Below are 16357 nucleotides of genomic sequence, written 5' to 3'. Positions count from 1 at the left end.
TTACATGAATTGAGATCTAAGTGTGTCTTGAACAAGAACACAAACCCAAAAATTAAAATCCAAAAATTAAAAATCTCAAAATCACAATGTTTTGAGTTTGAGATTTTTTTTGTTTGAATTAGTTGTGTTGTATTTTTGGATTGATTTGATACTATGAGGCTAGGGTTTGATGATATTGCTGGGTTTGAGAAATTGGTGATTTTGAGATTTTTAATTTTTGGATTTTAATTTTTAGGTTTGTGTTCTTGTTCAAGACACAGTTAGATCTCAATTCATGTAATTCTTAGTTTTTAATTTTTTTATTTAGTTAAAATTAATAAATTAATTTTTTTAATTTAGATGCTAATGTGGCATTTTTTAATGCCAAATTTTTTTTTAATTATTAATTTAGGCCACGTGGACATTAATTTACTATTATTTATTCTTGTCGTTTGCCACATCAGCTTTTTTTCATTTCTGATGTAACGGCAAGGACCAAAACGAGAAGCATTTTTCAGGATAGGGACTAAAAGCAGTAAAAATAAAATGTAAGGACTAAAATGGGAATCACCTAAAAATGTAGGGACTAAAAGTGGCTTTTTATCTAATAAAAATAGTGATATATGCATTTGAGGAAAAAGAAGAAGAAGATTTATTAGAAGGATTTCGGTAAAAATTCTTTAAGACATAGAAAATAGACTTTATCCGTTGGGTGGAGGCTTAGTGGGCTAAGTCCAGCATCGTGTTAGAGATAGAAGCTAGGTTGTGTCAAGTCTCAGTTGGCCTGTGTTGGACTGCCACACTTTAAAGGAATAAAATTACACTCTTACTATTAGCTATAGTTTTTGATGTAATGAGTAAGCAATTAGTTTTAACATTATTCTTTTATACTCCAAAACGAGGGAATGAAAAGAATATTCTTTAAAAAATTCTTTTCCTTACATTCCCTTTGTCCTATTCCGTCTTTCAAATAAGTTAGTAATAAAGAAAGGAAGACGTGTTAAGACCACTGTTTTAAAAACCGGACCGGACCGGTTGGTCCGACCGGTTCAACCGGGAACCGAAAGCCAATCCGGTCTGGTTAAAAGCTCCAAAACCGGTCAATAACTGGAAAACCGGCCAAAAATCGAGGTTGAACCGGAAATTAAAAAAAAAACGGTTCTTTGACCGGTTCGGTTTTTAAAACCATGGTTAAGACTGATTTGTATCCATGAGAAAATGACTAAGAAAAAAAAAAACTGTATTTAAAGTGAACTTTCATTCTTCATTTTGCTCGTGACCTTTTTTGCATTAGAGAGGAAGAAAGAGAAACTTCATTTTGCTCGTAACCTATTTGCATTAGAGAGAAAGAAAGATAAATTTAGCTTAATTAACATGTCTATGGGGTCCATAACTCAATTGTATAACAAGCTGAAGCCATTTTTGGCAGTATTTCTATTGCAATTAGGCTATGCAGGGATGGCCATAGTTGGTAAGTTTGCTCTAAACAAGGGAATGAGCCAACATGTGTTCGTAGTCTACCGACATGCCGTTGCCACTGTTGTCGTTGCTCCTTTCGCCCTTGTCGTGGATAGGTCTCCATTTCCTCTCTTCTTATTGTTTACATTTGTTTCAACTCTTTTCTTCAGCATTACATGTTGAACGAGATGAAAAAGCTAATAAAATTAATTTATTACTCTTAACAGGAAAATAAGACCAAAGTTGACCTTCTCTATCTTTGTAAAGATTGCATTGATCGGCTTAATTGAGTAAGAATCTGGACCATCAAGCAAATAAACTTCAAACAAACACTTTACTATTATTTTTCTCACTTATGCTTTCATTTTCTGCTACTCAGGCCTGTAATAGACCAGAACTTGTACTACACTGGGATGAAAATGACTACAGCAACTTTCGCAACTGCCATTTGTAATGTTCTTCCTGCCTTTTCATTTGCAATGGCTTGGATTTTAGGGTAACTCTTTTTAGCCCCCATTCACGTTCTTGCATTGCATGCATACATATATATATATATATAATGTACACAAATTTTGGGTTGCTTCAAATTTATGAATGCTTTTGTAGTCTTGAGAAAGTATATCTTAGGAGACTGCGTGGCCTGGCAAAGGTATTGGGGACTATAGTCACGGTTGGGGGAGCTATGTTTATGACTCTGGTTAATGGACCTATGTTGAATTTGCCATGGACTCATGGAAATGGCCATCAAGAATCTACTAGTGCTGCAAATAATCAAGATGTCATCAAGGGTGCTCTCATGATGCTAGCAGGTTGTGTCTGCTGGTCTGCTTTCATTATTCTTCAAGTAAGAGTCTAATCGGCATTAATTTAATTTTCAATTTCAGTTTAAAATGATCACACGCACAGACAAGTGGATCAGGTTAGTGATCATTGAAAAAAATTAATTTAAAACCCCAAAACCTTATGCATTGGATTAATTGAATAAATAATTTAGGAGGTGTTTAGTTGTGTTGTTTAAACAATAGTTTTTGTTATTTAAACCATACAACACGTATTTCCAAAATACTTTTTTTACTTACACGTATTTTCACAACACTTAAACAACGTTGCTAGAACAACATTACCAAACAAGCCCTTATATTCCAAACAAATCTTCCAACACAATAATTTGACTATAGTTATAACATACCAAATCTAAAGCAATAATAACGAAAGTAGTGAACAAACAACACACAAACTTTTCAAAGCAAAAATCACTTTGGAGAATCCAACCCCGCAGAAAATCCTCTAAAAGAAGCAAACGTCTCACTCCCCTTTCCACTGCAGTGGTTCCGGAACCTTAAAAATTCTTCTACACATACTCTGCAACTTGGAACTTCGACAACCAGCAACAAGGACTCACTACTGAAGAGAAAACTCTGTGGTTTCAAAAAAACTATTTAAGCTCAACGTGAATAAATCACACAATGGGTTTTCCATTTAAGAACAAAGTACTAAAAGGATTTTCTTTTTCTTGGGCTCAAGGAGAAAGATTTTCAGATTTGTGTGGCTGGTCTCTCTCCAAATATCGTGCTTAAGAGATTTAATATAGGTAGGTTAAGGTTAGGCAGAAAATAGATTTCTAATATAACTTGAAAACATGTTTTTACAATCTTACTCAAGAGAGGGTCAAGACTCAAGTGAGTGAGTGAAATTTCTGCCTACTTTAATGTTTCACTTGAGCAATCTTACTTTCGTTGACTGAAATTCTTCAACAAGCTCTTGACGCATTTCTAACCAAATTCATTGTCAAAATCTAAAACGTACATAACAATAATCAACATCTTCCCTTATTGTTGCCGCTAAAATTATTATGATTTTTTTCTTTTATAAAAGAGTTTACCCCCAAATCGGGTCTAATGAACATTTCTTTAACCCACCACATGGTGAATAAAAAGACAATCCACGTGGACTTTTAGTTGGATGACTTATTTAATGAGTCGTGGTTTAATACATGTGGATGATATTATAAATTGTCACATAAATTTGAAGTAAAACCACATCCATTATTATTATTTTTTTATAATTATCAAAATTATTATGATTATCAGAGTATGATAAATGAATCCCATTTTTAAAAGACAATTCACAAGCACTTTTGGTCATATGAAATATTTAATGAGTTATGTGATTTAATACATTTAAATGGTTTTATAAATCGCTACATAATTTTGGAAGAAATCCTTGTCCATTTGTTTTATAATCACCAAAACTATTATGATTATTAGAGTATCATACATAAATCCCATTTTAAACATTACAATCAACTTCTTCTTGCACAAGACATTCCAAATGTTTAAAAAAAAAATATATATATAATAATAATAATAATAATAATAATAATTTGATAGTTACAAAAATGGGGAAAAGTGGATTTGAGCCATGGATGTTTATGTTGTAAATACTAGAAAGTACCAATTAAGCAACAAGACATTTAACATTTCAAAACGTTTTTGTTAGCTTTTAATTAGTGATGAAATATAATTGTTGATTTGTAGGCAATTACGCTGAAATCATACCCAGCAGAACTTTCCCTAACGGTTTTGATATGTTTGATGGGCACACTGGAAAGTTCCATACTAGCCGTTGCGATGGAATGGGGTAACCCCACGGCCTGGTCAATACACTTGGATTCGAAGCTCTTAGCTGCTGTATACGCTGTGAGAAAATCTAACTTTAGTTACATTTTCTTTTGATGTCTTTTCTCTTTGCATTGCTTCTTACAATTTTGTGAGGCTAGCTATGTCTAAGACTTTTATTAATACTCACAATTGAAATTTAATGCAGGGTGTAGTATGTTCAGGGTTTACCATTTACATTCAAGGCCTAATAATGAAGCAAAAGGGACCTGTTTTTGTGTCTGCTTTTAATCCCCTAAGCACAATTCTAGTCGCAATTTTAGGCTCCTTCATTCTGTCCGAGATTATGTACTTAGGAAGGTATGTATATCCTACTAGGCCTACTAAATCCAATGAGACTATTTTTCTACAACTATTAACATGACTTGCTGACATTGTGCTTGGAATGTCCATTCAAAATATTGTGTCATTTGGTACATTCATTAGATAACACACTATTTAATTGTTGTAAATGATTTTGATTCATTTTCTTAAAGGGAATTTTCGAAAAAAGATTTGGAATAATAAATACTATATTTGTCTTACTCAGATAATTGAACTATTTTCAGGGTTATTGGAGCAATTATCATATTTGTTGGCTTATATTTGGTTTTATGGGGCAAAAGTAAGGATCAACTAGGATCGAAGTCAGGCAATGAAAACATAATACCAACAGCCCAAAATGTGGTTACAATGGATGAGAGGATAATGACTTCAAATCAAGAATTTAGGACCATCAACGTGACAAGTATTAAATCTACAAATGGGACCGATTGAAAAGAGCGGATATTGTACATTTATGCTAATATATAGTTGGAATTGTTTTCTTCCATGTGGAAAAAGTTTCACTCTATAAAGATATTTCATTTAATACTTTTGTTTTTACACCAGTTTTAGACGTGGTTTCAATTTAAAGGAAGTGCACCAAGTGCAACTAAAAAAATATTTGTAAATTATTTTATAAAAAATTTAAAAATATTTTTTTCAATAATTTGTCTAAAAAAACATAAATAGTATATATATAAAATGTAGGTTATAATGTTTCTCCAAAAAAAAAAAAAAATTGTAGGTTATAATATGTGTTGAAAAAAATTAAATGAAATAGAGAGAATTTTTAAATTTTATTTTTGAGAGGGCCGCTTGAGTGGGGCCCTAGGCACAGCTAGAGTGAGTCTTGTGGTGCTTCATAGTGACAGCACTTAAAGGAGTGCCATTTGTGAGATCCCTTTTTTGGCTTGACTTGGAAATTGTCGGTGAATTACGTGTGTTATGCACGCGTATAGAGATGCCACTTATTTCACTATAGAAAAATAAGAAAATTTTATGAAAATACAATTTTATTGAATAATTTGAAGAATTACATTGATGGAGAATAAAGATAAAAAATTATATGGCTTTAGTCCTGGCTAAGAAAAGAAATTTAAGAAACTTTGATCATAATTATGTTTTGAGAGATTGTTTTAATCTATGACGTCTGTTTTTGATGATAGTTCCTTATCATTAAACCAAGATACCAATCGGTTTTTTGTGTCAATGAGAATTAAACTCCAGATCTCTTATTTAACTATCAAAGACTTTGCTAATTGAACTAATTAGAATCTACCATCATAATTATATTCTAAACAAAGAACGAAAAAGGTAAATTATTTTGATTCCTTAGTTACAATTTTCAGAAATTGATGGCTATGGTATATTATGCACCTTTTCATCTAACATGTCATTATGCATGCAATGCTTGAATTTAAAAATGCTCCACCATGTGATATTGTCAGAAATTAAAATCTAATCTAATACATGATCATATGATTATATCCATAAAAATGCTAATTAATCCATATCAACCATGAAAATTATATAAGATTCAGTTTTAAACCTGCATGCACAACCTCTTTCAAGTGGTGTGATGATAGACTTCTCAATCCACGAGCCTTTCACTTGATTATTTAAGGGAGTTGTGCGTGTTGATATATGTAGGAGATTGTGGTGTATGATTTGTTGAAAATAATGAGGCTTTTAGCCCCTTTGGTTCTCTTAGGGAATTTTTGGGCTTTTGGTTTCATGGGTTTTCTAGCCCACTCCGTGTAGAGACTTATATGGATGTGGGTCCAAAAATTCTGAAGTGATTAGAGAGGAGGGTGTTGGGCAAAGACCAACCCGGGAAGTGTAGGGAGTGATGTTATTGGGTCCCTTTTTTACCCTCATTTTTGGTCCTTTTTTTTTTAATTGTTGACTGGGCAACTATCCAATGAGATTACGCCATGTGGCATAAAAAGGAAAAATTATCCAATGAGATTAGGTCACCTGGGGTGATAAAAAAAAAAAAATTATCTGAATAACTGACAAGAATCTTGAATTCCTAATGTGGTTTTGCTCTTTATTGGGTGGCAGATAAAGAGGTTTCCATATGCATTATAAACAAAACTAGGGGCGTGTTGAACAAGTGCCCCTTAGCCTACACCTGGCAAATTAAAGGCAAATTTTTATTTTTTATTTTTTACTTTCTTTATGTGAGTGTTGGGGTCTCTTTCTGTCTTCTTTTCCCCCCTTTTGGCTATTAGTTATGTCGAAATTTGTCGTCTTGAATAGTGGGGGTGATTTATTTTGATAAGTATTCACCAACTTTGATGCACTTTTCGATTTGGCTTTTGAGAATTATTGCTTGATTGGTGGATTCAGGTGGTATGGCACCAATTACGTTTTAATAAGTTGAGTGGAACCACAATTAGCATTCATAATGTTTTCTAGTTTTTTATTAATCTTATTTTGAATCTTACCCAAGATTAGGGAGTCATTGAAACTTTTTTTTTTTTTTTTTTTTATAATTTATATAAAAAAAAAAGTGTATTACACAAATGGGAATTTGAAGGAAAAAAAAAAAAACCTTTAAGCATATATATATTAGAAATAGCGCAATAAGCGTGATTCAAATGATTCGTTTAGTGGTAATTAGCATTTTTTTTATGATGTCTTACCTCCCATGTCTATAGTTCAAAATCATCCTCCTCCTGCCCTACCCCACTATCTAGATATCTCAAAAAGGAAAGAAAAAAAAAAAATGCAACAAATGCGAACACGTGAAGACATTGCTTTTAAGTATGAGATGGATGGCATTTTCATTCAACAAAGACAGTTAAAAAACTATTATCACCACTAGTTAAAAAAAGGCTGCAGAGGATGGCTTGGCCTCTTCCGATGCTTTAATTAGTGCCACTAATATATAATCGGCAAACTCAACATTAGATTCCAGAAATGAAGCTTTATAGATCTTATAATATCTTGAGGTACTCAAACTCTTATATATGGGTAAAGTTTGAAAATTAAACGCAAAAATAATGTCTTGCATCAATAATTAAACTCAATTCTGATTCATCCTCAGTTACGTTTAGGCAAATTCAACTAATCCCCCACATTGCATATGGACACGTTTTCTTGGTGCACTGAGTCCTCACTCCTCTCCTTGGTTAGGGCTGAGTCACAGTGCTTAGCGTGGTATGAGGAAAAGATAGCGCTGAGTCACAGTGCCTAGCGTGGTATGAGGAAAAGATTGCAGGTTTACTACGGGGAGTGTCAAGATTCTTAACACTTAAGAAATTTATAAACAATGATATGAAACGGATAGAATACACTAATGCAGGGGCGGCGCTACAAGCACGTTTGAACCCTCTTACCTGAAAAAAAAAAAAAAAAAAAATATATATATATATATATACACATATAAAATATACTTCACTAGTTAAATTTACCTATAAAAATATTTTTGTACACCCTGAATTAAATCTCGCACACCCTAATCTCAAATCAGTTCTGCCTAAAATAAAAAAATAACAAATATTAGCAAATTCCAAAACCATATAACAACACATATCAATTAATCCCAAAACCAAATAACAACACAAAGTACAAAGATCTCTCTCTCTCTCTCTCTCTCTCTCTCTCTCTCTCTCTCTCTCTCTCATATGAATGTGTGCATGTATAGTATAAATATAATATAACTTTATAATTTTACATAATTTAATAATTAGAAAATACAAAAGGTTTGTTAAATATATGTGTATAATTATCACGTTATAATAAATTTTTGTTATAAAGTTAGTTGTAAGGCCACAATTTGAGGCCCAAATCCAAAATGTATGGAGTCTTGGTTTAATGAGCCTGAAATAATGAATTTGTAGAAAATGAGCCAAAGAACTAAAACCTAGCGAATTGGATAATGGCTAGTATTGGATTAAATAGCAGTCAAGCACAGATAAGAGATGTTGATATCAATGGACTTTTAGTCCGAGGAGACCACAATCATTGTATATTGATCACAGTAGGATATTAAGACAATTTTGATTGCTACAGTGTTCTCTCTTTCTATTTTTTGATCCCCTCTCCATGAAGGGTCTTCTACCTTATATATATTTTTTGGTGTCATCTTTACTCTCCGCTTGTTGATTATTTGAACCCCCACTCGAGTGCTTATCCCATCAGCCACTTTCCTTGGCATTTTGTGAGTTGTGGTAGCCAATGTAGTACTGTTTATAAGTCTTATCCACATAAATACGGTTAGTAAAGTAATTGTTGTGTATTTAATGCGGTGGTGTCAGCCTTCTCTTAGATATTTTTAGGTTCTCTTCCTTCTCTCATGCCCATGAAATACGTCTCTATCATTGAACCTTCTCGGCAGGCTGCTTTAATTGTTGGGTTATATATTTTGAACCATATTCACTAAGTCCGAGGAGTATGTACTCCTCGGACAACCACTAATTTGCTCTCTACTTATAGGTCTCGGTCTGAGAATGCCTCATCATTTGTGGTTTCTCTTCGGACCTGTTTATCCCCTCGGATAAAGCCCAAGACCTAATATGCGATCTTGGGCCCTTACCCCTACATTAGTGATTCTAGAAAAAAAAGTAAAGTTAGTGATCGTTTAAGCATTTGACTGTTTAAGTAGCTACTTAGTATATTGTTTATGTATGATAGTATAGGTCAGTAATTAATACTGTGAAGTTGAATTGAATTTTATCATTTAGCTTACAATATTTTTATAAAAACTATGACAAATAGATATGACAACTGCAAAATAAAATTGTAACTCCGATTCACATTGATAATAGATAATGACAACTGGTAATGAATTATCATATAACGATTTTAAAATATAAAAAGTTTTTGAAGGAAATTGTAAAAATTTATATATTTACATGTTATTATTTTGTCGATAACTCAATATATTTAAGTTCGCTTTTTATTAAATTTTATTTAATTTAAATTCCTTAATAATCCATTGAAAAAAGTTTCATGGAGCTGCCATTGATAGAATAGGAAAAAAAGAAAGAAAAAGAACACACAAGAATTATATACTTGCCTCCTTTTTGTTTAAATGTTTGAAAAGAACTGTAAAGTAACAATATTTGGGATTTGAGTGGAAAAAATAATAATTTTATGACATTATTCTTATTATTATCATCATCATTATCATCATCATCATCATCATTATCATCATCATCATCATGTCATTCCTTTAATAAAAAATATGTTTTATGTCATTCCTTTAATAAAAAATATTGTAAAACATATTTCTTTCCATCATTTCCTCCAAATTTTGGAGGGATTAAAAAAAGACTTATGACAAAAAGAAATAACAAAAAGGTTTTATTTTTTCTCTCCTATTAAACTCTCAGGAATGAAAATAATTTTTTATTTCTTTAATTATTTTTTATATTCCATTCCCCCTTTTAATTCCCCTCTCCCAAACAAGTTATAAAGGTGGAAGTATTATGATTGATTTTTATCCATGAGAAAAAGAAAAAAAAGGACTGTGTCTATATAGTGAACTTCATACTTCATTTTGCTTGAACCTTTTCACATTAGAGACTAGAGAGAAAGAAGAGAGATTTAGCTTAACATGTCTATGGAGGCTAGGACTCAATTGTATAAGAAGGTGAAGCCATTTGTGGCAATAATTTTAGTGCAACTTGGCCATGCAGGGATGTCCATAATCGCTAAGCTTGCCCTAAACAAGGGAATGAATCCACGTGTGTTCATAGCCTACCGATATGCCGTCGCCACTATGGTCATTGCTCCTTTCGCCATTTTCTACGATAGGTCTCCATCTCTTCCCTTCTTATTAAATTTACAGGATTTCTACTCTTTTCTTCAATTACATGTAGATGAAAAAGCTAATCACATTAATTTAATGCTCTTAACAGGAAGAAAAGGGCAAAGTTGACCTACTCTGTCTTTGCCAAGATTATGTTGCTTGCCTTATTGGGGTAAGAATTTAAGCTTTTGGTCTTAAGCTTCAACCGAAACATTTTACACATATATATTTTTTTGCCCAGTTGGATTACACTTAAACTATCATTTTTTACTACTCAGGCCTGTAGCATACCAGAACTTGTACTACGAGGGGGTGAAGCTTACTTCAGCAACTTATTCAAGAGCATTGTTCAATGTTGTTCCTGTGTTTACATTTGCAATGGCTTGGATTTTACGGTAATTCTCTTTAGTTGCATTCACGTACGTTTGTGCATGCATATATATACATGATGTATTAAATATACGGGGTGCTTCAAATATTTGTGGATGCTTTTGTAGTCTTGAGAAAGTAAATATTAGGAGACGGGGTAGCCAGGCAAAGGTATTGGGGACCATAGTCACGATTGGAGGAGCTATGCTTATGACTCTGGTTAAAGGTCCTTCGTGGAATTTGCCATGTACATATGGACATTGCCATCAAGAATCTGCAAGTGCAGCAAATAAGCAAGATGTCAAGGGTGCTCTCATGATGCTAGCAGGTTTTTTCTGCCAGTCTGGTTACATTATTCTTCAAGTAAGAGTCTAATCAGCATTAATTAATTTAATTTAATTTGCAACTTCAGTAGTTTAAAGTGAGCATGCTCGAGCAAGTGGATTAGGTTAGTGGCCATTGGAAAATTTAATTTAAACCCCAAACACTCATGCAGTGGATTAATTGAATAAATTATGCATGTTCCAAACGGATATTCCAACACTGGAGGAATTCAATTATTGGTATAACATACCAAATCTAAAGAAATAATAATGAAAGTAGTAAACAAAAGAAACAGTACTCACAATCTGTTAGAACATACAAAACCTTTGTAACATAAACACCATGCAATCTCAACAAAAGTCCTGCTTGTCTTTCCACCGTAGTGGTTCCAAAACCTTCTACACATATTTCCTCCACAAATGAACCTTTTTTGCAATGACTCAAACACAAAAATTTGCAACCCTCTTTCCCGCAAGTTTTTAGTTTTGTCGCATGACCTTTGTAAACATCTAAAACATTATAGTAAACAACATAATTATTGTTGTTGCCAAAATTATTATGACTCTTTTTTTTTTACCCTAGAGATTACTTCCAAACTAGTTTGGAGGAACATTTTTCCAACCCATTCTTTCACGCAAGTTTTTATTTTTATCGCATGACCTTTGTAAACATCTAAAACATTATAGTAAGCAACATGATTATTGTTGTTGCCAAAGTTATTATGACTCATTTTTTTCCTAGAGCTTACTTCCAAACCAGTTTGGAGGAACATTTTTCCAACCCATTACATGAACAATTCAAAAGACAATCATTGTACTTCAGTCACATGACATATTTAATGAGTCATATTTAACATATGTATGGTTTTACAAATCACCACAAAAATTTGGAAGAAAACTCTATCCATTTTTTTTTTAATAATCACCAAAATCAGAGTATGATAAATGAATCTAATTTTATACATTACAATCAACTTGATCTTCTTGCACAAGGCTTTCCAAAATGTATTTTTTTTCCCTTTTTGATTTTATAATTTGATAGTTACAATGATGGAAAAAAGGGGATTGTACACTCTAGAAGTTTCCGTTAGAAATACTAAAAATTGCCAATTGAACTACGATGTTCTTAGCATTCCAAAAAAGTTTTAGTTAGACTTAATTAGTGATGAGATATAATTGTTGCTTTGTAGGCAATTACACTGGAATCATACCCCACAGAGCTTTCCCTAGCAGCTTTAATAAGTTTGATGGGCACACTAGAAAGTACCATAGTGGCTTTTGCTATGGAATGGAGGAACCTTACGGCTTGGTCAATGCGCTTTGATATTAAGCTCATAGCTGTTGTATATGCTGTGAGAAACTCTACGTTCAATTACATTTTCTTTTGATGTGCTTTTCTCTTCACAATGCTTCTTTCAAAAATATTTTGAAGCTCTAGCTATGTCTAAGACTTGCATTTATACTCTCAACTGAAATTTTATGCAGGGCATAGTAACTACAGCGTTCAGCATTTACATTTATGGAATGGTAATAAAGGAAAAAGGACCTGTTTTCGTGACTGCTTTTAGTCCACTAAGCACAATTCTAGTTGCAATTATGGGCTCCTTCATTTTGGTCGAGACAATGTTCTTAGGAAGGTGCGCATTGATTTTTCTGTCCTATTAGGCCTACTAATAAGCCTAGCAGCATCAGATTTTTCACAATTATTAACATGACTTGCTGTGATTAGTGCATAATAAAAGTGGTATCAATAATGAGAAAGTAATGTTGCTCTAATCATAATATGCCATATTAATAGTTGTAAAAAGAAATTGTCCCTAGCATTACAATTATGCATAGAGAAAAAAAGTGTTTAGAATTTTGATTCAAAATCTTTTGTTTCATTTGGGACATTCATCAAAAAAACACATTATTTAATTATTGTAGTTGATACGCTTTATTTGGTTAAAGAAAATTGTTGGAAAAAGATTTAGAATTATAAATATTGTATGACTATGGACTAACTTAGGCATCTGAACTATTTTTAGCGTTATTGGAGCGATTGTCATTATTGTTGGCCTATATATGTTTTTATGGGGCAAGAACCAGGATCAGAAGTCAGGTGCTGAAAGGGTAGTAGTACCAACTGCCCAAAATACGGCTACTGCAGATGAGCGGATGACGACTTCAAATCAAGAATTTATGGCCATCAATATGACAAGTACAAAATCTACCGATGGAACTGCATGAAAATAGCGGATATGATATATTATATGCTTATTGTTGTAATTGGAGTTTTCTATATGAAAAATGTTCAATTCCTTGTGAAATCATATGCTATATAATAGATTCTCAAAAAAAAAAAAAAAAAAAAAATGCTATATAATAAAATTTGGATTTTAATAGTAGTAGTGCACTAAGTGGCTATTTTTTCTCCATGACAAGTGGTTACACTTTCATTAATTATTAAATTTGTTTATCTCATTTATTGTTAAGACAGTTTAATTTAGCTAAAACTCTATTACCTGATAAGTTTTAAGAAAGTAAAAATTCTTCCCTAACTATAAATATCTATTTCTTAAAATTTCAAGATATTAAAACTAAAATTTTATTTTGTTTTAATCATCTATCATAATCCTATATTTGATGTAATAAAACTTGCAAATTATGGGCATGTTTGGTAGACTGTAATAGACATTGTAATGTAATAGTTATTCCTAGAGTTTAGTTATTTTTTAGTTTGGTTATGTTTTTATTATAATGAATAGTCATTCCTTATGAATAGCTATTCTTCAAAATGAGGAATAATTATTCCTCTTTAAAAAGTTGTATTAGCTATTTCTTAGTAAGTGCAATAATTTCAAAACTTAATATATTTCCAAATAAAAAAACTTTCTATACACATCTAACAATTATAAAAATAAAAAATCATAAAAAATAACACATATCTCTCTTGAATTTAAAAATAACAATTTTTAAGGAAATATAATTGTATAAGTAAGATATTTCTTAAAATAAATGTTAAGTTTCATTCTAATGTTATAACTCACAACTAAACTGTGGGTCCGAGAGGTCTGCAATCCGGCCCAAACTCTATCTGGGCCCAGGGCCCGTGCCGAGGAGGTATCTTGCCGAGGACGAATGATCAGTGGCTGGGGTAGCAAGGGGAACGGCTGAGAACTTACCCTGTCCTCGGCATTCCAGAGCTTCAATGGGAAGACCAACATCATGGTGGACGCAATCCCCAAACAGCCCCCTCAAGGGGATGTGAACGGAATGGGGCCCATAGGGAAGCAGGGTGTGAAATTGGATCAAGGAAAATGCGTCCCCTCTTCAGTAAATGCACCTGCCAATACCCAGAACTGATTAATGAGAAAAGACGTTTGGACGGTGTAAACTTCGATCCATGCAACTAATAGAAAGTTAGACGAGACGGTTGATGAGATGGATACAGAAATAAGCTCCTGCCTGACCTACAAGTGGAGGGTCAGGATCAGCCAAGACGGACTATATAATAAAAAGGAAGGTACACCAACCGGGGGGCTGGGAAAAATGGCCAAAAACCAGAGTCTCCCAGTCCACCTCCAGGAGAAAGACTCCATGGGTGAAGATAACCTAGACACGCACGAATACCACGAAAAACCCACCGCCTGGCGATCAAGGCCTAGCCTTTCAAACCCACGCTCTACAAATGATATTGTTAGGGCATTTTTACGTGCGAACCCGACACTGTTACGGTCCGCCACGAATCGTGTCCTTACATAAACTAATGAATAGGTTTAGTTATTACATTACAACACACTTTATTACCAATAATAAAGATTACAATTCATGTCGTAATCCCCATTTAGTGTACTAAACGTACCCTACATATTGTAAGTGGGTCAAATGAGTATGTAGTAGGGTAGGTAATTTAGTTTCAAGTGACTCACTAATTATTATAATAATAATTTCAATAATATTTGTAAAATATTTTTTTACATAAAATTTTTAATTAATCAGCCAGACGAGCATACTATTAGTGTGGGTTTGGATCCACGTTCACGTTCACGTTTCCTTGTGTTTGCGCGTTTTCAGCGCTTTTTTTTTTAAAGACCAGTGCCTGGTGCACTGTTCATGGAACATGAACAGTGCATCAAGACACATGAACAGTGCATCAAGGCATATGAACAGTAAAAAAAAGAGTGAACAGTAATTTTTCACCTATTTAAAAATTATTTTGCTACAGTATTTTCAGTTTTTAGTTTTCAGTTTTCAGCAAAATAAGTTGTATCCAAATGGACCCTTAGTATGATTGTATCATTTGTAATACTTTGTTTTTGCACCTCTAGTGTTATATATATGGCTTGAATTTTAAGGTATGTGCACGAATTGCATCTCCATTTCTACCAAAAGATTGTTGCATCTCCATTATTTGGTTTTGTACGTTACTTTCTCAGCATTGAATTCAGGCCTTACGTTTCACTTCTTCTTTAGGCAATGAATGAAGGAAAGTACATACTACATATATGATTTGTTGACTAAAAATCACGTGCAGGATGCTAAGCTTGTGTAATATGTTTGTTTATAGGTATTTAAAAAAAAAAAAAAAAAAACTGGACTGGACAGAATCTGAAGAGAGTGATTTTTGATTGAGTTCGTTTGGTTAGGGTGAAATGGGGGTAAATAAAAAATCAAAGGAAAAAATGCATGAGGTTTTTAAGTTTTCCTTTGTTTGGTTAGATTGAAAAAATAGAGGAAAGAAAACAGGGGGTAATTGGGTGTTTTTCTTGAGCCCATCAAAATGTATTTATCCGAATCGGAAAGAAAAAGAGAGTAAAAAACAACAAGATTGGGAAAAATTAGACCCAAACTCATTAATCCTCTTGAATCTGAAGGAAAAATATAGATATATGGATAGAGATTTTTGGACCCGTGAACAAAAATTGGTCATCCTATACCCAAACCACTAAAATGGCTAGTTGGGTCAATTTGTAGGTCACATGAGTTGAAACTTTTCCAGAGCATTTTTTTTCCTGTAATGCATGATCGGCTACCTAAACTAAAATCATCGTAACATTTTACCCCCTTCCATTTGTTTTGGGGTTAAGTCTCTAACAAAATTGAGCATTAAAAGACCAATTTACTCCTCCCTCCAAATAGATGGTTGAGGGTAAATTGATCTTTTAATGCTACATTTCATTGGATTTAATTGAGAAAGTGACAGAAGGGAGTAAAGCGCTGTAGGTCACATGAGTTGAAACTTTTCCAAAGCAATTTTATTTATTTATTTTTTATTTTTATTTTTTTTCTATAATGCATGATTGGCTCCTTAAACTAAAATTAGCGAAGCATTTTACCCCCTTCCATTTGTTTTGGGGTAAAGTCTCTAATGAAATTGAGAATTAAAGACCAATTTACCTCTCCCTACAAAATAGATGGTTGAAGGTAAATTGATCTTTTAATACTACATTTCGTTAGATTTAACTGAGAAAGTGACAAGAGGCAGTAAAGCATTGCACGAGTTT

The 16357-nt window shown here is 32.9% G+C and overlaps 2 protein-coding genes across 2 annotated transcripts; both read left to right on the top strand.

The window, feature by feature from the left end:
* The first annotated feature begins 1353 nt into the window (after window positions 1-1353).
* Window positions 1354-4871, top strand: LOC115957144 (WAT1-related protein At2g39510-like). Its single transcript, XM_031075368.1, has 7 exons — window positions 1354-1553; window positions 1665-1727; window positions 1817-1933; window positions 2044-2281; window positions 3975-4136; window positions 4264-4415; window positions 4664-4871. The coding sequence occupies exons 1-7, from the start codon at window positions 1354-1356 to the stop codon at window positions 4869-4871; spliced, it is 1140 nt and encodes a 379-aa protein (XP_030931228.1).
* Window positions 4872-9984: 5113 nt separating this feature from the next.
* LOC115957143 (WAT1-related protein At2g39510-like) lies at window positions 9985-13100 on the top strand. Its single transcript, XM_031075367.1, has 7 exons — window positions 9985-10184; window positions 10289-10351; window positions 10458-10574; window positions 10677-10911; window positions 12062-12223; window positions 12357-12508; window positions 12899-13100. Exons 1-7 carry the CDS (start codon window positions 9985-9987, stop codon window positions 13098-13100), a joined length of 1131 nt encoding a protein of 376 aa, XP_030931227.1.
* Window positions 13101-16357: the final 3257 nt, after the last annotated feature.

Source organism: Quercus lobata, chromosome 8 (assembly GCF_001633185.2).
Source record: "Quercus lobata isolate SW786 chromosome 8, ValleyOak3.0 Primary Assembly, whole genome shotgun sequence".
Taxonomy (NCBI): Eukaryota; Viridiplantae; Streptophyta; class Magnoliopsida; order Fagales; family Fagaceae; genus Quercus; species Quercus lobata.
The sequence above is the reverse complement of the archived record's forward strand: the minus strand, read 5'-3'. Positions and strand labels throughout refer to the sequence as shown.

Coding starts and splice junctions, on each gene's coding strand:
- LOC115957144 (XM_031075368.1), top strand. CDS start 1,354: ATGTCTATGGGGTCCATAACTCAATTGTATAACAAGCTGAAGCCATTT. Junction 1,554..1,664: donor TTCGCCCTTGTCGTGGATAG/GTCTCCATTTCC, acceptor TACTCTTAACAG/GAAAATAAGACCAAAGTTGA. Junction 4,416..4,663: donor GAGATTATGTACTTAGGAAG/GTATGTATATCC, acceptor AACTATTTTCAG/GGTTATTGGAGCAATTATCA.
- LOC115957143 (XM_031075367.1), top strand. CDS start 9,985: ATGTCTATGGAGGCTAGGACTCAATTGTATAAGAAGGTGAAGCCATTT. Junction 10,185..10,288: donor TTCGCCATTTTCTACGATAG/GTCTCCATCTCT, acceptor TGCTCTTAACAG/GAAGAAAAGGGCAAAGTTGA. Junction 12,509..12,898: donor GAGACAATGTTCTTAGGAAG/GTGCGCATTGAT, acceptor AACTATTTTTAG/CGTTATTGGAGCGATTGTCA.